The 19,096-nt window shown below is 41.7% G+C and overlaps 1 protein-coding gene across 1 annotated transcript in view; it reads left to right on the top strand.

Moving 5' to 3' along the window:
- The window catches only part of clpb (ClpB family mitochondrial disaggregase), a 36,794-nt gene extending 17,732 nt beyond the window's left edge, over positions 1-19,062 (top strand). The window contains exons 6-16 of the mRNA XM_085245335.1: positions 1,679-1,776; positions 4,378-4,492; positions 9,771-9,848; positions 15,190-15,245; positions 15,374-15,418; positions 16,266-16,427; positions 16,523-16,679; positions 16,942-17,015; positions 17,120-17,239; positions 18,375-18,479; positions 18,689-19,062. Of these exons, the coding sequence (XP_085101461.1) occupies positions 1,679-1,776; positions 4,378-4,492; positions 9,771-9,848; positions 15,190-15,245; positions 15,374-15,418; positions 16,266-16,427; positions 16,523-16,679; positions 16,942-17,015; positions 17,120-17,239; positions 18,375-18,479; positions 18,689-18,886 (1,208 nt within the window). The 3' untranslated portion in view covers positions 18,887-19,062. The remainder of the gene's footprint in view (positions 1-1,678; positions 1,777-4,377; positions 4,493-9,770; positions 9,849-15,189; positions 15,246-15,373; positions 15,419-16,265; positions 16,428-16,522; positions 16,680-16,941; positions 17,016-17,119; positions 17,240-18,374; positions 18,480-18,688) is intronic.
- Positions 19,063-19,096: the final 34 nt, after the last annotated feature.

The following is a 19,096-nucleotide window of genomic DNA, read 5'->3' as shown; positions in this document are numbered from 1 at the left end:
GGCTTTTGAGTATCCTTGCAAAGAAAGGTGGCTATATTGGTCGCTGATTTGTTTTTGTTTTGTTTTTGAATGTCAGAAATGTATATTTGTGAATGTGGAGATGTTATATTGGTTTCACTGGTAAAAATAAATAATTGAAATGGGTATATATTTGTTTTTTGTTGAGTTGCCTAATAATTATGCACAGTAATAGTCACCTGCACACACAGATATCCCCCTAAAATAGCTGAAACTAAAAACAAACTAAAAACTACTTCCAAAAACATTCAGCTTTGATATTAATGAGTTTTTTGGGTTCATTGAGAACATGGTTGTTGTTCAATAATAAAATTATTTCTCAAAAATACAACTTGCCTAATAATTCTGCACTCCCTGTAGATAGATAGATATAGTGCGGAAAGAGTAAAACTTCCTTAAAAAAAGTACTTTCAAATATGTAAAAGTTAACCAAAATTCAAAGTCTAGAAACTTCCAAGTACTGTTTCCAACTCTTTTTTTCCCCCTTACTATGTCCTATTCATGATGTCAGAGCAGGTATCCGTAATATGAGCATTTTCGGGTGTGATCACAGCAGCCTCGCCCACCTGCTATCCAAACCTGATATGAGGGACCGCACCAAATCTAAGACGGTGATTTATGTTTTATTAGTTTATTTTTTGAACTGTGACTGCAAAGCTAGTCCAAGAATAAAAATGTCACTAGAAATGAGTCCAATACATCCACTTTAAATCTGCTACAGTCAAACATGAAAACTCCTCTAAACCAATGACAAATAAACGAAGAGCACAAATTTGATGGAGTAGTCGTTCACCATAAACAAATCTGAGTCCCAAACTGCTTCCTCCTCTAAAAAGCTGTGTGAGCTGTCTTAACATTTAATTTTCCATCCACATATTATGCCCTGAAACATTCCCACAAAGCAGAGCAGGACATTCACCTATCATAGACCTGAACAACACATTTACATTATTGTTGTCCCTCTTTCTTACAGTAGGGGTGCTTTTCAAATATTAAATGTTGTACTCTTGTTGTTCATAACCAGGACAATTCAATTAGATATTACGTGGGGTTTTTTGTTTGGTGGTTTTGTTTTTTTTTTTACACAGTGTTCTTACAGTCACTTGTTCACACGGAGGCATGTGTGTGTTGAGTTTACTCTGGTTAGTGAGTGGTAGCACAGGTCGGGGCAGAAGGCACTGCTAACCACCCGCACTGACAAGCACAGCACTGTTCAGCCCAGGCTGGCACACTTCACTCGTGCTGTGATATTATCTCCTCATTCCTCTGTGAAATGTGTCATCCACTTGATCCTTCTGTGTGTGGGTGTGTTTGTCCCAGTGGCTCCAACCTCCAGCAACCTGCAGTGAGTATTTATAGATCATATATAATAGTCCAGGGTGTTGGTGTGCAGTTGTATGGTTATTGGCACGCGTTGCAGATATGAAACCCCCTACAGAGGCATTGCATCGCCCCTCTGCTTCACTGCAGTGACCTCTGATCCTTGTGACCTCTCACCCCTAGCCCAGCTTTTTCGATTGACGATAGACCCTCCTGCTGAGGGAAGTCTGTGCATATTGTTGTAGTACTAAAAAATTTCCCCCCCCTTGAAACCTATGCTGATTTGGTTTTAGTTTATGTCATTCTCTAACTATAAAATTTGTTTGTTCCTGTCATACAGGTGCCAGCCCCCTGCAGACCAATGGTGTGGGACACACAGCACGGGCCTATGCTAAGGAGGGAGAAGTGAGCACTTTGCTGCAGGAGTGGGAGGGCAAGGTATAACACATAAAGGATATGCAAAACTGCATAACTGCAAAAAAACCTCCTTTTTGGTTCCCCGATGTGGATTAACAGCAGTTAGGTCATTTTAAAAAACAAACAAACAGTGCCATGCTCCCAGATGTAGTTGTTTTCTTTAGCCTGGTGTGAACAGCTCAGCACATTTCTTGCACACAGGCCGACGCTCCACAGGAGGTCTGTGTCAGTCCGCTTTGTGACTGACAGGTGCTTTGAATATTAAAGTTGTGAAAGCTGGTGGAGGTTAACTGGGGTTAAAAACACGCAACAAAGCTGCGTCATTGATCGGCGCATATCATGACATGACAGACTGGCTAAAGTGTGTTTAAGCGAGTTTTCTGGTGTATGTATGAAAAAGTCTTGGATGTTTCATAATGTAAAATGGAAGCTCACATCATTTACATCTCTGAATTATCAGAATCGACTTTATTGTCCAAGTATGAGGAGACATACAAGGAAGTGGGGTCTTTTTTTTCTTTTCATAAGTGCAAACAGTCAGTTGTGTTAATCTTCCGAAACATGATAATGAAATGTGCTTTACTCGAACTATGGCGTATCTCATCGTTGGGATGTTTTTACTCTGACTCCAACAGTGAAGTCAAACTCTTTGGCAAAGAGTTATAAGCTAAATCAGGGGTTGGGTGCACAGAAAGTGCTTATTAGCTCTATGAAAGCCAGTACAGAAACCTGTTCTCCTTTGCCAAATGCTTTCAGGATAGGTCATTTCAGGGTTTTTTGTTTGTTTTTGTTCTTTAAGACATAATTGTGACGTGAAAAATGTGGTTTGATATTGTTTGGAAAGTTTGGCAGTGCTGAGATTTCATGGCTTCTGCCCGTCACTGCTCAGCTCTTGGTATTTCACAGGTGTGTAGCGGTAGACGTGAGGTCTGGCTTTTTCTTAAATAAAACTCGAGTTATCCGTAGTTATCTACCGACTTGACAGCAGGCTGGAGCTAAGCAAGATGGAGAGAGAGAATAAACAGCCTGGCTCCACTGCAGGGTAAAAACCTGGAGTCTAAGGAGACAAAGAGAGGAGGATAAATGAGTCGTGGGGTGGCTGAGAGAAAGGAGGAGAAACCAGGGGGTGTGAGCAACGCTAAAAGAATAGAAGAAGGAGAGGAGGTGGAGAGATCAAGCTAAATCAGCAGAGGAGAGGAAATGGGTGTCAGAGAAATGGAGGTAGTCTGATAAAGAGGAGAGAGACGGGAAAGCAGATAGCTGCTTCGAAGTGGAAAATATGTTTCTAAAGTGTCAGGTGAAGGTAGCGTTACAGTAGTGAGATATGTAAGATGAAAGAAACACATTTTAAATGTTTGATTTCTCACTTAAAGAAGTATGGCTCCTAATCCTTGAAGAATATTGTATTTATTTTGCAGATTTTCTTACATAATTAATTACATAATCACATTTTCGACAATCAGTAAACAGTTCTGTTTATTTACCGAGTAGCTAAATATGAAACTTGGCTTGCGATCTAAATAAAGATGTAGATGATAACTTTTCATGTTTGACATTTTTATAATAGCATTTCTATTGGGTTTAATTAAACGTGTAAAGGCTAAAATCATATTTATCCCACAAAGATTTTACAGCCATACACACACAACAGTCTCTGCTGTTAGACTATAAATAAGAAATAATTCCACAAAGAAAAACCTTCAACCTAGAAATGAAAAAGAAACTGATGTAGTTGTATCTATATGAGATTCTTATTTAGAGGTTTTTTCAGTTATATTCAGGGATACCAGGTAACGGTAATAGCAGATACACTTATTTAGCTCCTTGTTAACAGAATTATTTGATCAGCCAATCATAACGCGGAAGCTCAATGCCTTTAGCCATGTCAAGACGACCTGCTGAAGTTCAAAATAAGCATCAGAATGAGGAAGAAAGGGGATTTAGGTGACTGTGGGTGTGGTTGTTGGTGTCAGAGAGGATTGATGGAATTGATGCTCTACTGCGAATTTTTTTTCCACACATACATATTTGGGGTTCAAGTCGTCCAAAAAAGAGAGAATATCCAGTGAGCATCAGCTCTCTGTTAGAAAATACCAAAAGCCAGACTGTTTTGAGCTGATGGGAATGCAAGAGTAACTCAAATAACCATTCTTTACCAGAGAGGCGTGCAGAAGAACATCTATGAATGCACATACGTTGAACCTTGAAACCCCTTGATGGGCTATAGCAGCAGAATACCAGTCTGGGTGCTGCTAGTGTCTGCTAAGAACAGGAAACTGAGGCTACATTTCACACTGGATCACCAATACAGCAATAGAAAATTAGAAGAACAATGCCTGGTCTGGTTTTCTCAGACCAGACGCAAAAAAGTCTTAAGGAGTTTAAGATATTTAATTCATGCTTTCTTAATGAAGATCCCCAAGTTTGCACAAAGGGGAAAATTAATAACACTAACAACGTGAGCAGGAAAAGTGACATGCCCCACTGGCTAGGAGGCGATGATAAAGAGATGGAGAGGGACAGAAGCACAGCCTTTGTTTGTTTAAGAGCTGCTTATTCATTTTCACTCCCTTCTCTTCCGGATTCATTCACTCTCTTCTCCTTTTCTTTATCTCCACCTAGTTTCTGGAGTTACAGGCTCGACGAGAGGCAGAGGAAAGGAGGAGGTTCCCCCTGGAGAGGAGGCTGAAGGAGCACATCATTGGACAGGAGGGGGCCATCAATACGGTGGCTTCAGGTAAACCCGCAGATACTCCTGAGTGAGTAAATACACAAAAATACAAAACATCACTGCCTTTATTTCACTTTTCTTTGTTTCCTTCAACATATTTACGTCGAGGAGGGCGACTCCTCTTACATCTTTCTCCTGTTCTCCTGCCTTTTCCACCAGCAGTAGGCGGGTTCGTACAGACCTGCGGAGGCTGTAATTGGTTAATTGTGATGAATGAGCTGTCTGTCAGGCGTACACAGGTGCTGTGTGCGTGTGTGTGTGTGTGTATTTGTGCGTGACAGCTGAAGAGGCCAGGCTTGGAGCCGCCAGTTAACACGATTACAGAGAGAGGAGACATACTACAGACCCCCCCTTCTCCTCCTCCTCGTTTCTCTCCAGCTTTCTGCTCGCCCCCCTCTGTCTCTGTTCTTCTCTTTCTCCATCATCTCTATCTCTGGGTCTCTTGTTTTTGATCTCCATCTCTCTCCTTCACTCTCCTGTCCTTTCCTTCTTCCTCTTTGAAACATTAATGCACCTCCTGAATCTCCACTGTTTGTCCTCAAACACTACTGTTGGGGATGGGCAAACAGATGTAAACAAGAGAGGATGGGATGGGCGAAAGAATAAAAAAAATATAAAACTAAAAGATACAGGGACACGATGGGAGAATACGGGGAAATATCTGAGAACCAGAAAGCTTGTAGCTCTGACAGAAAGACAGAGAGTGTGTTTAGTGCTTAGAGGAAGGGAGGGAGGATGAGTTAGAGCACAATAACACAACCGACAGTAAAGAGCTGATATTACACCAGGCATCCATGGAGGCCATGTACTGTATTGATCTGCAGATGAGTTTGTGGGAGGGGGGGTTGTGAAAGGGTTCTGCAGCAGGGAGAGAGGCTGTGTGTTATTTTTATGATGTTGGACATTTTCTGTTTTAGATTTGTGAAAATAATTAACTCATTCCCAAAGCTAGAAACTGATATTACAGTCTATAACACATTGGAGAGAGCAAATACTGCAGAGTTTATAACCAACAAGGGAACAACTTTCATCCCTCTCCAGACCTCCGTAACTCTAATACTTCATCAAAAAAACAACACAAACTACAGATATGAGACAAACTACAGAGCTGTCTGTAAAACTAAAGACAGTAGTTGTTACAAGTGTCAGAAGGGGAGGATAGTCGTGGGACTTGTAGTCTTTGGCAAGGCGATGAATGACTGTTGTTATCACGAAAGCCGTACAAGACATCACCACAGAGAAATAGGAACAGCTTATTGATCTGTGTAGTGATTGATCTGTGTATTGTAGTGAATATATATCACACAACCACACACACAGGGAAAAAAACACTCAGAGGCAGATACAGATACAGAACCTACTAGAGCACACACAACCTCGTGTGCAGCTACAGTTTGTAAAGGTGAGCCGAGCAGAAATCAGTCAAACTCTTGCCAGGAGGAGGGAAGTAGATATTTAGAGATGAGGAGATGACTCAGGAAAGAGAGATGCACTGCAGATAAGAAGATAAATGGGAGAAGGATGTAGAGATAAAGAGTGACCAGGCTATGTGTCTGCAAATACACGCCATATCCAACATTTTAATGCGCAATTACTGGTTAAAAATGTAGAACTTTCATGATTAATCAGAAGGCAATTTTAGGATTAACCCAGGGTTTTCTGTATTACTGTAGTACATCACCATGGTAACCTATGATGCAAACCTAACCTGCACTGGAACGAGTTGTGCTCATGATTAGTGATCAACAGTTTCAACAAGCTTCAAATGGGCTAAACTTTATTGATATAGTAAATCTTGTCCAGTCTTGCTTAAAGATCAACACACACACACATTCGTACAGCACTTTTAGTACTAAACCACTGTGCAGTACTTTTCCTGTTACACGCTCATTCTGCTGGTCTGTCTGTAGCAGCTGTGCTGCTCTTAGTCTTCTTATATTTCTCACATATTAGTTTTATCTCCCTTTTTGTAAAAATCTGCTGCCAGAGCACAACTCCATGTTTCTGGTTAGTCATACACTGCTAATAGTGGTGTTTCAAGTGTTTGTCGTGAGACTGGGATAGGCTGGGTTACCTTATTGAGTTGATAACCACCGTGTGACTGCTTCGCCTGAGTAAGTGAAGCCTGATAATGGGAGGATATCCCGGGTGCGTTGGACTTGCTTCGTAGAAGTGATTGCAACGTTCCCAACTGTTCCAGCCAGAAACCTTTGTATATCGTTCCCATTTTAAAAATATTATAACTAAAGAAAAAATGACAAAGATAACTTTAAACTTCCGACTCTATGATGTAATTATGTGAAACACACAAAAAAGAAACTGGAACATATTTATCTGTTTATTGTTTTTGTTTTTTCCTATCTGCTCATCCTCTTCTTTTTGTTTCAGCTCAAGTTATCTTGTTGCACTGTAACATTTCAGTAGTAAAAGGGGAAGAAAAGTTTGGCAGTTTGATAGATGAACTGATTATTTTTTTGCAAAATTTTGCAGCTCAAAAATTGAAGAAAAACCGAGACGTGGTTTTCTTTCCTTTTTTTTTTTTTTTTTTTTCCTCGATGCGATGTCTTCAAAACGTCTGTTTTCACCTGAACTCCTCATGACGAACAGCTGGCCTGCAGCAAGACACAAACTAGAAATACGCGCGCACACACACACACACACACACACACACACACAGGAAGGAGGTTAGATTGATCCAGGTTTAGCTCTCAGGGCTAAGAGTTATTGAAGAGAATCATCCCTCTGTAATCATGTTAGAGCCAACCAGACCTGCCCAATACACACTGCGCTGAGAGTGTGTGTGTGTATGCATGTGAGAGAGAGAGACTGAGTGAGAGAGCTTTCATTTGTTTTGTGTCTCCTTCCTTTCCTTGTTGTTGTCAGGGTCCTTTGAGAAATGTCAATGTGCCCTTCTGTCAGAGTCGGTCTCAATCAGCTAAAACACGCACAACCACACAGAAGGTTACGCTGTCATTCACACAGCCATTGATAAAGCAGACGGAGCTTTGGAGCCCCTCTTGTCACTGTTCATCTCTGTGTCCATCTCTGACACACTTGTTTGTTTCTCTCCCTCATTCTCTATCTCCTTATCTCCATCACTCCTCTCTTAACCCCTCTGTATCGTCTTCTACATCTTTACTCCTCTTTCCTCTCCTTATCTGAGTTCCTCCCTCTGCTTCCCTGTGTAGCATCTCTCTCTGCCTCCCTCATTTGGCCCCTCCTCCTCCTCCTCTCCTGCCAAGAATCTGCTTTTTATGATTATTAGCTATTAGTTGCTACTTTAACACTCACATGTCATATCTGTTGTATATTTTCTCAGCTGCAAGAGATTACAACAGCTGAGCAGGAGGGGAGTTGTTATCCTGGTGTAGGAGGACACGAAAAACACGAAACCTAAACATTTGGTCTGTGTTTTTGTCTTGCAGCTGATTAAGATGAGTGTCTTGAACTGCATTGCTCACACTTTTATGCTGGGACTTTGTGGGATTTTACCATAGAGCAGGGGTGTCACACTCAAATACACAGTGGGCCAAAATTCAAAACTGGAAAAAAAATCTTCCTCCAGATTTAAGAATGAATCTCTTCTTATGGACTCAAACAAGTTTTGCTGAAAAACTGAATATGGAACAAGCAAAGCTTAATACTAAACAATATATATATTAGCTGTATAATACCAGTAGGCCAGCTCTAATAGTAATTTGGTATGGCTTCAAGGGTCAAATGTAATTGGGCTGCGGGCCAGAGTTTGACACCTATGCCATAGAGGGTGTATAAAAACAACGGACATAGGTCTGAAAGGAAGTGTGTTAAACTTGCATTCTTTCTTATGGCCAGCAGGGGACGACTCTTCAGTGTGCACAAAGAAGTCAGTTTGTATTGGAAGTGATGCCACTGCTCCCATGATTTCTAGCCTCAGCTGATTTCTAAGCATATTGCAGATGAGTTACAGTAAAAGAAAATAATAATAATTGTCAGAATTGTTGCTATGACTGAGTAGGCAGGGTCTTGGGTTTTGACTTACTACCAAAACCAAAAGACATTCCTCTGAACATGGTCAGGTACAAGGACAGAAATGGAAATCTGTGAAATATCAGCCGATATCTGAAGAAATTTGAAAAACTGTAGAACTGTTGCTCGAGAACACTAGGAAGCAAAATATAAAGAAATGAAGGCGGTCTCAAAATGTTTGCACAGCGCCGTATGTGCTACAACACAAAAACCTGTAGTTTCAAATTTCACACTTGACCGAAGTAGCATCACATACGTTGCACTCTACCATCTTAATGTGATTTTGTTTTCATTATATTTACATCCTTTCTTTCAGAGGATAAACTGGCCTCCTGCCACATTATAAAGATAACTGCAGAATTTCTTCTGGCCAAAACTCTACTGAGAGAACTTGAGGTCATATTTGTGATATATCAGGACCTGTGTATCTTTTGTACCCACTTTTTTAAAAAGGTGCTTCAAAGGGCCAACACACTGCGAAGCTGCTCTAAAAAAAAAAGTATTTCCAGTTAGTCTGCATTGTAAGTGACCTAACATCTAAACCAAATGCCACAAAAACACTCAGAACCAAACAAAAAACGAAAAGCCTCAGCTGCTCAGGGGGAACCGAACCGGGACCTTTTTCCTCGGGGCAGGAGTAGTGCTAACCATCGATCCACCGGCTTTGGTCCTGTTGACTCTCTCAACAGGTTCTGATTTGGATGAGTTTGTGCTAGTGTCTGCTTCTTCGTTGAGTGGCTGAAACCACGGCCAAATACACTCTTTACTCCCCTCGAATCCACCTCATCATCTTGTCTTTGTGTATGTGTGCTAGTGTGGTTGCTGGGGTGATGGCAGGGATGGGTAGGCACTCCTCTTTAAGCAGGCCTGTGCGTCCGTGTGTGTGTGAGAGGCTGCGATCTATGCTAAACTGATTTCACCATGGCCGCGCCAGAGAGGCTAACACAATTACCGCTGGCTAATGGCCCTACTGACTGAGGGGGGAGGAGAGGCATCGTGGGTAGTTTTCTGGAGGTCTCTCATCTTGCTCTCTTGCTCTGTTTTCTCTCTTCTTCCTCTTTTTATTTCTTTTTCTTTTTTTTCCTCCACCAACCGTCTCTGACCCTTTCCTCATCCCTGCTCTCTCACACTTTTATCATAGTTTCTGGGATGCCCGTCGTCCCCGGGGCAGCTTGGTTCAGATGGCTTAAACTTGGCACAAAAGCAAAGTCAACAAATGCAAATAACTGAAATAATGGGCTCCCTTTGTTTCTCTCCTTGTCTCTGTGCTCTGTAGCCATCAGGAGAAAGGAGAACGGCTGGTACGATGAAGAACATCCCCTCGTATTCCTCTTCCTGGGCTCATCGGGAATCGGTAATTCACTGTCTCTTCTGTCACACCCAACCCAACGCTTCAGTTCTCAAAGCGTGTGAAAGAAAAACTCTTCAGCCTCCTCGAAGCAGCAGCCAAAATAAACAGACTGCTTGAATACGTTAAGTTTGTTGACACATGTAGAGTGTACTCAAACAAATTAATTCAGCAGTTTAATTTAATTACGCTGAAACGAAACAGAGTACAGTGAACTGCGGAAGCACTCGTCACTTTGTAAACTGTAAACACAGATCAGAGCTAGCTTGTATGCAGTAAATGTGTTTGTCATCAGTGTGTCAAGAATGATGCTCAGGAGGATTCATCTGATGGTAAATGTTTAAAATGTCCTGTACAACAGGTTTAATATAAAGGAATAAAGAGAAAGCAATCATTGATTAACAAATATCTCAGTCAGTCAGAAACTCTTGTTGAAAGTTGCTCAACAGAGCTAGTTTGTCACCTAAAGGTTGTCCTGTTCAGGTTTTAAGCCACGTTAAGGATGTAAGGATTGGTGGGTCTGTAGGTTTGTTAGTCCAGGCTCAAATATCTCAAGTTGCTGGATGGATTTCTGTGAAACTGTACAGACAGTCATGTTTCCCAGAGGATGAATCTTTCTCCCTTTACTGATCCCATGACTTTTCCTCCCGTGTCACCAGCTGTTCAGAGTGCTGGGTTTATTTGCCAAATCTCCCCCCCCCCCCAAAAAAAAAAAAAACCTCAAAAAACTTAAGTTTCAGCTGTGCCTTGTATAAAATGATGATTGCATGTTAACATGCTGAACTAAGACAATGAATACAGTAACATTATATGGACAAGAGTATTGAGACTAGGGCTGGGCGATATGGCCTAAAATCCATATCGCGATATAATTTGAAGCACGTGCGGTAACGATATATATCGCGATATATTATTTTCTTCTGTATAACGTATTTTCCACACTATAAGGCACACTTAAAATCCTTTAATTTTCTCAAAAATTGAGTGTGCCTTATGTAGAGCAGGGCGATATGGCCAAAAATATTTATTACGATATATATTTGAAAATTTGCAATAACGATATAACTGACGATATAATTGATGCGAGACAAAATACAACTCCACAACATTACTAGCGCAAAAAGACAACCTTCCATTTATTTTCACTTAAACAAGAAGCTGGTTTTTATGTACATTAAAGCTTTATAAAAATTTAACAGTGCAAATGCAAATTCCTTGCTGAAAGTTTAACCAAAAGGCATTTCCAGTAGAAATGGGCTGACATATCCTGAGCATAACCATGTATAATATCACTGAAGTTAAAAAGAGGTGCTTTGCAACATTAAACTGCAGTGTGCAGTACGCATTTTTCGGACCATGAGGTGCACGGGATTGATTATAAGGCACATTAAGCGAAACAAAGCAGTCAGATAAATCAAACTTTATTAAACTCATTCTTCTTGCTTCCTCCACTTCTGTACCATTGATTCATTAATGTTGAATTCTCTGGCAGCTGCTCTGTTCCCATGTTGTTGCAGTATATTAATGACTAACCTCGTATTGTGGATGGATTATCTCAGTTGTTCTCCTGACTGAAGTTTGGTCCGTTTACAGCATCCTGCCATGCGATTGCATTTGTCTCTAACCATGAGGAACCTTCACGTTACCTTTTATAAGTGGAAAAGTGTTAGTGTTCGTCCTCCAGCTTCACTGTTTATGTTATGCTAAGATAGCTGTGTCGCTAGCGATCACGTAGCACATCCTTATATACCAGCTAGCCCAACTTCAGTAACCCTACAAACGTCACTGCTGTTTAGTTTCCTGTCTTCATTTATGTTGGAAGTGATAGCAGAGCTGTACGTTTGATTTTTTTCAGAAATCTCTCAGTCAGAACATGCTATATCATGCTTAGGTAACTAGCGAAACTAGCGAGCTAACTTCCGCTAGCTTGCTGCTAACTTCTAACTCCGTTAAATGTAATACATTTTGTTTTCATGGATGCCTGGAAGTTAAACTTCATAGTTACAGCTGGTAAAGCAGCAATGCTGATCGTTTTATTAAAGATGAAAGAATTTAGACAGTTTTTAACTCTCAGTGCAGCGTTCGTTTGACCTGAAGAGGGGGGTTTAGGACCCAGATTACTCCCAGATTTAAGAGCATCTTAGTCCGACAAATACGACAATAACGACGGCCGCTTGCATGTTCTGCAAAAAAAAAGTGCTTTGTCGTGTATCTGACGGACAAACACCAAACCAGTTCCACATCACTGAAGTTGTACCATTTTTACAAACCAATTCTGGTTCATCTGTTTCACTCAACAATCGGCCATGTGCGTATGAAAACAAAGGCACTGCGCATGCGCGTTTTACTTATATTCTATCGCGATATTTCATTTTCCTATCATTGTCTAACATTATACCGGTATTACCGTGAACGGTATAATATGGCCCAGCCCTAGCCTTATGTATGAATTCTGGTTGTGCTTACTGACCTGAACCGATTTGGGCGTGCAGAAATCTGTTAAAAAATGTTTTGATGGATTGTCAGAGCATTACGGCTGCCGTAGTGAGGAGCGTCGCGGAGTAATCTGGTTTAAAACTCCGTCAACTTCAGGTCCCAAAGTCAAACGAACAATGAGAGTTAAAAACAGTCTAAATTCTTTCATCTTTAATAAAATCATCAGCGTTGCTGCTTTACTAGGTGTAGCAATTAAGTTTAACAACCAGGCATCCATGAAAACAGAAGTTATTAAATTTAACGTAGTTAGAAGTTAACAGGAAGTTAGCTTGCTAGTGTCCACCTAAACATGACACACCATGTTCTGACTGAGAGATTAAAACATACAGCTCTGCTACCACTTCCAACATAAATGAAGACAGGAAACTAAACAGCAGTGAAGTTGGACTACCTGGTATATAATGTTGTGCTACGTGATTGCTAGCGACACAGCTATGTTAGCATAACATTAGCACAGTGAAGCTGGAGGATGAACGCCAACTTTTTTTCCACTCAGTCAGGAGAACAACTGAGATTATTCATCCACAATACAAGGTAGTTATTAATATACTGCAACAACATGGGAACAGAACAGCTGCGAGAGAATTCAACATTAATGAATCAATGTTACGGAAGTGGAGGAAGCGCAGTTTTTGGCTTACCCCATATTTAAAAAGTGCTTCATCTCTTTGCTATGACTGTCGCCCGGCATAATTTGCAGATGATGATGGTTGTAGCCGCTGCGATGCTTTTGACCAAAACAGGTGCAGCTTGATGACATCATCAACATGCGCTATCGCGATAGAGATTTTGACTATATCGCTCTATCATTGGCCAAATTTATATCGTTTCTGTCATATATCGTTTATATCGCCCACCCCTAATTGAGACATACTTCTCAATCTTTGAATTCTGGCGCTCACTGTCGCATTGCCTAAGGTTTATAAAATCACACACCTAGCCATGAAGGCTGCCTTTACAAACATGAAAGAGCTCACTGAATTCCAGTGTAGTCCTGTAAAAGGATGCCTCTTGAGCTTTAAGTGATTTTACTGCAGAGTGGAAGTGTTTAGGAACCACAGCAACTCAGCCATGAAGTGTCAGAGAACATAAAGTTACAGAGCAGAGTTTCAGAATGCTTAAAAGTCACCGACACTCTGCTGACTCGGTAACGACAGAGCTCCATTAACATCAGCACAAGAACAGTGCACCAGGAGCTTCAAGGTGTGGGCTTCTATGGACCAGCAGCTCCTCTATTGTAATGTGCAGGTTGTCCAGTATTGGGGTGGCTGTTGCTCAAGAGGTAAAGCAGGTCATCTACTAACTGGACGTTTGGTGGCTTGATCCTCTGGCTGCTCCAGTCTGCAGTTTATCATATCGTGGGCTGTTGTCATGAAACTGACTGATTTGTTTGGAAATGTGACAGGAAACAGCAGTTTGACAGTTTAAAACACAATCAGCTTGATGAGCGCTACAGCTGGCAAATTAGTGCATGGGTGGGACTGACGGTGTCATCAGGCTGTGTGTGATTGGTTAGGGAAAACTGAATCCCCCTGATGAAGAGGAAGAAACGTTAGACTGAAGATGGGAACACTGTTTGGCACTGTTTAGCTAACAAACTAATTTTGAGTTGGGCAGTTTTGATATGTGGATGGCAACTTTGAGCTCCTGAAGAGGGATGGTGAGCAGATTTGGTAGTAATGTAAATATTCATGCGAAGTAATAGACTCCACCAACTGTACCAGTACCACAGTCTTTATCAGTTAGTACCTGTCTTTGCATGTTAAAGTTTCATTAGCACTGGGATGCCAGGACATTTTTATATCTGCATAATAAAGTCCCATCAAATTTCCAGTCCTTTGTTTACTGTAACCCATTGTCTACTGTGCTCCACAAGCACAGGGAGTGAGTGAGTGAGTGAGTGAGTGAGTGAGTGAGTGAGTGAGTGAGTGATCAAATCAACAATAGCGAGTCGTGTCAGTTAACGGTATTCACTGGGGATGGTGGGTTGAACTGAGACTGACTGTCTGGACATTTCTGCTGCAGCAGATTCACCCCACTGCTCCTCTATCCATGAACGTCTTGAAATATCCTAGAGGATAAATATTAAAGCAAACCTGTGATGCAGAGTGTAGTGTTTGAGCGGGCCAAAGTATCAAAAACTGGTTCTGCTAATAACAGTTTTTGTGTTAAAGCAGAAAACCTGAGGAGGACATCTACTGAATAAGTGGTTAAATGTCCTTAATCATCAGCAAGATTTGGAAGTGTTTGTGTGTTGGAGTGAAGGCAGTAGGAAGAGAGGGGAGATATTAAGGGCCAGATAGATGGCTAAAAAGAGGGAGATGGTGAAATGACAGGGCAGAGAGATAGATGAGGGAGAGACGGTGTTCATATTCTCTGTTCCCTTCAGCGACAAACAGTGGCCATGAGACATCAATATTAAACACAGCAACAAGACAAACACACAGACACACACAGCCTCGTTCACACACACAATCATCATACCCATATGCATAGCAAACACAAGACATCAATATCACATATGAGCATTTATATGCAGAATATTTTACTGGCAAGCATAATGTGTGCTTCTGGAGAGCTGGAGATGATTGAAAGCTTTGTGGAGGGAGGCACTGGGATTTAGGCCAGCACTTAGCGAAGGAGAGAGATTGTCTTTCTGTCTGAAATGAGTAAGCTTGTTTTCCTGAATTCCTGAAATCTCTGCATGCTGATGTAAAGGCGGAGACTGTATTTTTTTTTATTTATTGAGAACAAAGTAATTAAATGGTGAGGGGGAGGGACTGTTCCTGTTGCCTAATGACCAATTAAATGATGCATTTGTGTGTGACGGGTTCAATGATGTGTCTCACAGGAAAGACGGAGTTGGCTAAACAGGTGGCTCGTTACATGCACAAGGACATTAAAAAGGTATGTGACGTAGCAGCGTGCGTATAGATACAAAACGCATGTCAAGAGTCTTAATTTGGTGGAATGAGTTTGATTACAGTGTATGCAGTAGTGCTTCTTTTGGAGGTTAACCCGTCCTGTGATTGCAGGGTTTCATCCGCATGGACATGTCGGAGTTTCAGGAAAAGCACGAGGTAAGGCCTCGTTACACACACGCGAAAACACAAAGTATGCACTGAATAAGCCGCGCCACACAAGTTCATTTATTTCCGATGAGAGCAGCTGCTAGCAGCGTCTTCCTGCTGCAGATGCATGGCAGTGATGCATTGGATTAATTCTGTTTATGTAATCGTAATAGATTCATAAACCAAAATTAATGATGTTGGGGGTTTTTTGTTCTTCTCTTTGTGAAACTTTTTGTGATGAATACATTTAATCAGTTTTTCAGAGTTGCATTGTTTTACAGTGTCGTGTTGTCACAGTCACCACAGTGTTTGGACTTTCTCTGCATAGTTTGTGGCAATGAGGAGCTTTATAGATGCTAGAAATCGAAGGTCTTTTGATATTCAGAAAAGCTGCGTCAGATGCATAAGTGAAACACTGAACACAGCAGGCTGGTGATTACAGCTGCAAAGATTATTATGAACATCTTCGGATAATTTGTAATGGGTAAAATGTTTGAGATTTTCATGGCTAGGATCGGAGCTTGGGGGCTGACATGGACTCTACCATGAAAGGCCCTCTTATATTAAAGGCAGCAGCTCTGCTTTACCTCATTTGAGGTAAGTCTATACATTTTCCTGTCATTTGAAATAATGTTCAACAAAATTGGTTACTGAAGTGCTTCAGAAAACCTCTTTTGGATGCACTGAAAACGTTCCCGATGCAGCAAACAGGATCATGGTGTGAAGCGTGTGGAAATACTGAATTCTCTGTTGCAGAGGGTGGCTGAGCATACTTATTTAGTGTGATCCTGATAAAACGAATCAGCTTGTTGTGTTATTTAGACTTATTGTGCATCTTTTCTCTGTCCGCGCTCAGGTGGCAAAGTTCATTGGCTCTCCACCGGGATATGTGGGACATGAAGAAGGCGGTCAGCTGACCAAGCTGTTGAGGGCGTGTCCTAACGCTGTTGTCTTGTTTGATGAAGTGGATAAGGCCCACCCCGATGTCCTCACCATCATGCTGCAGCTCTTTGATGAGGCTAGCACACAGCTTCTTACGTCCATCGTGTGTGTCTCTTTGATAAAACAGAAATAAACTGAAACTTTGTTTGATTGGTGGTGTTCTTCTTTCAGGGTCGTCTTACAGACGGTAAAGGAAAGACAATCGAATGCAAAGACGCCATCTTCATCATGACGTCGAACGTCGCAAGTGACGAGATAGCCCAGCATGCATTGCAGCTCCGCCAGGAAGCCGAGCGGGTCAGCCGCAGGAAGCTGGCCGATAACCTCGGTGAGAGAAACGCCCTAACGCGTACATGCAGCCTGGCTAATGTCTTCACACTGATGACACTGTACAATGTGATTATACATTTCCATCTGATGTTGTGTTAAACGAACACAGAAATTAAATTATCTACAAATTAACTTTGTCATGTTGCAGTTAATTTTCTCATTCTTGCAAAATAAAGGAACATTGTAGCACTGTGATAACAGCTTTCAGATGATTAAAAACCAGAAATGACATTATTGCTCATCTCCTCCTTTTCCTCCAGAGGACGTACAGAAAAGTGATGACATTAAAATCTCCAGACAGTTTAAAGAATCTGTGATTCGACCAATCCTGAAGGTAAAACACATGATGCACACAAATACATAAAAAACCATCTTGTTTGGTGTAGCTGCAGACATACCTGGCTCTGAGACGCTCATGGGTCTTTTGTTCCTCTGTAGGCTCATTTCCGGAGGGACGAGTTCCTGGGCCGTATCAATGAAATCGTCTACTTCCTGCCATTCTGTCACTCAGAGCTGCTACAGCTGGTCAGCAAAGAGCTCAACTTCTGGGCCAAAAAGGTACGAGAGCACAATCTTTACAGTCATTTTTAGTCTCTCTGCTTCTGCGGTTATAAATAAAGAAATTATGCAAGATCAAGTCCTGCTGAGTCTTAATGCAGGAAACATTACACAGCTTTAAAAATCCTGCCTCGCGAGTCCTTTCATGCTTTCTATTTTAACTGATATTAACAGAGTTTGCTGGCAGCACTGATGGGTTGTTTAAGTGCGCCAGAGGAATGCACATATTTGTTCCAGCTTCCATATTGCTGTTTGGATGCCCACTTTAACAACAAGTGGGCCGATCAGCTGTGTGTGGATCTGAGAGGAGCAGAGGTTGAGTCTCCTCTGGACGCCCGTCTTCACAGCACCACATTTCTAACACGGGTGTCCTCCTGTGGGGACCTGCGAGGCCTCACCCACTTCGTCAGCCGCTGCTGAGCTGTGCAGAAACACACACGGATCAATACTGTGTGCCACTGTTACTCCCTGTAATGTGATTACAGTGTTTAACATGTGGAGCCTTCATCAATATTTAATTATTAATATTACAGCTGGTGTCCTGACAGCAAACATGGGCCCTGCAGGCAACTGATAGGGACCCCGACTCATTTCAGTTTCTCTGTTTTGAGTGGTGTTGTAGCTCTTGTGGGTCTGATATTTGGGTCTTCAGTTTTTGAAAGTGTGCATGTCTGGTAATGACTTGTCTCAGTCTGCATCTTGAAGCGATGCAAACAGCAGAAATCTCATTATTACTGAATAATCCCACAAGGCTTTTGTTTGTCGCTCATTTATATTAGACAAATTAAATGTTTAGAGCTTTTATTATTATTGCCTCGCTACATATCGATAGAAAAACATGGCGTCATATTTACTGATTGAAGTGTTAACATCTGAAGCTAAATGAGCTGCTCTGATCACTACTATTGACCCGCGTTTGATTAAAATGTATTAAGGGCCTGTTGATTAGCGTCAGCAGACATGCTGCTTGACACAGTCTCCTCTCTGCTGCTGTGTCTCTCGCTCGCTCTCTCTTTCCACCCATTTTGACTCTGTTCTTCGTCCTCTCTGACAGATTTGTGTTTTCCTGATATTCTGCAGGTCTCACCCTCGGCCCTATTGTAACATTACTTCCACTCTCTCTTTCTCTTGTCAGGCTAAACAGCGGCATGATATCACTCTTCAGTGGGATCGCCCAGTACTGGACCTGTTAGCAGGCGGCTACAACATGCATTATGGAGCTCGTTCCATCAAGCATGAGGTGTGCAGGCACTGTAACATACACACTGGTTTTTAGGAGTAACCCTTGAAGTGGTTTGTCATATTTCAGGCCTCCTTATAGAACAAAATCACAACGGGATTCCTTTATGCAGGAAAAATCCTGCACATGTAGCATATAAAGATTTTTAAAAAGCCTGACTTATAAACCTGATCTCCACCTGACCTCTGACTCTGTCACTGATCCATCAGGTTGAGAGGAGAGTCGTCAACCAGTTAGCCGCAGCGTACGAGCAGGAGCTGCTGCCCAAAGGCTGCATGCTGCGTCTGTCTGTCCAATCAGAAGGCCAGAAAGAGCACAGCACGCCCAGCCTGCGCCTCGAAGTGGTTGGAGAGGACAGCTCATCGAGAACGCTGGACATCCGATCACCACTCAGCCCTGAACACTAACAACAAAGGATTAAAAATGCGAGCATACACTGAACAAAAGAACGTGTTGGATTTACTTCTTTCAGTAGTGGACATTAGATGCACACAGATGTTTTGCTATGGCAGCAACTTAAACAGAGTTAAATTAACACTAGTTATTCGTATTCAATAAACCTGTGCAATGTGTGTTGATAAAATGTGATTGAAACGTTGAAATGTTTTGATGAAGTA

Source organism: Mchenga conophoros, linkage group LG14 (genome assembly GCF_057382185.1).
Source record: "Mchenga conophoros isolate Kocher_MC1m ecotype Shallow Benthic linkage group LG14, M_conophoros_male_GT1.1, whole genome shotgun sequence".
In the NCBI taxonomy this organism is placed as follows: domain Eukaryota; kingdom Metazoa; phylum Chordata; class Actinopteri; order Cichliformes; family Cichlidae; genus Mchenga; species Mchenga conophoros.
Note: the sequence above shows the minus strand (reverse complement) of the source record. Positions and strands in the feature narration are given on the sequence as shown.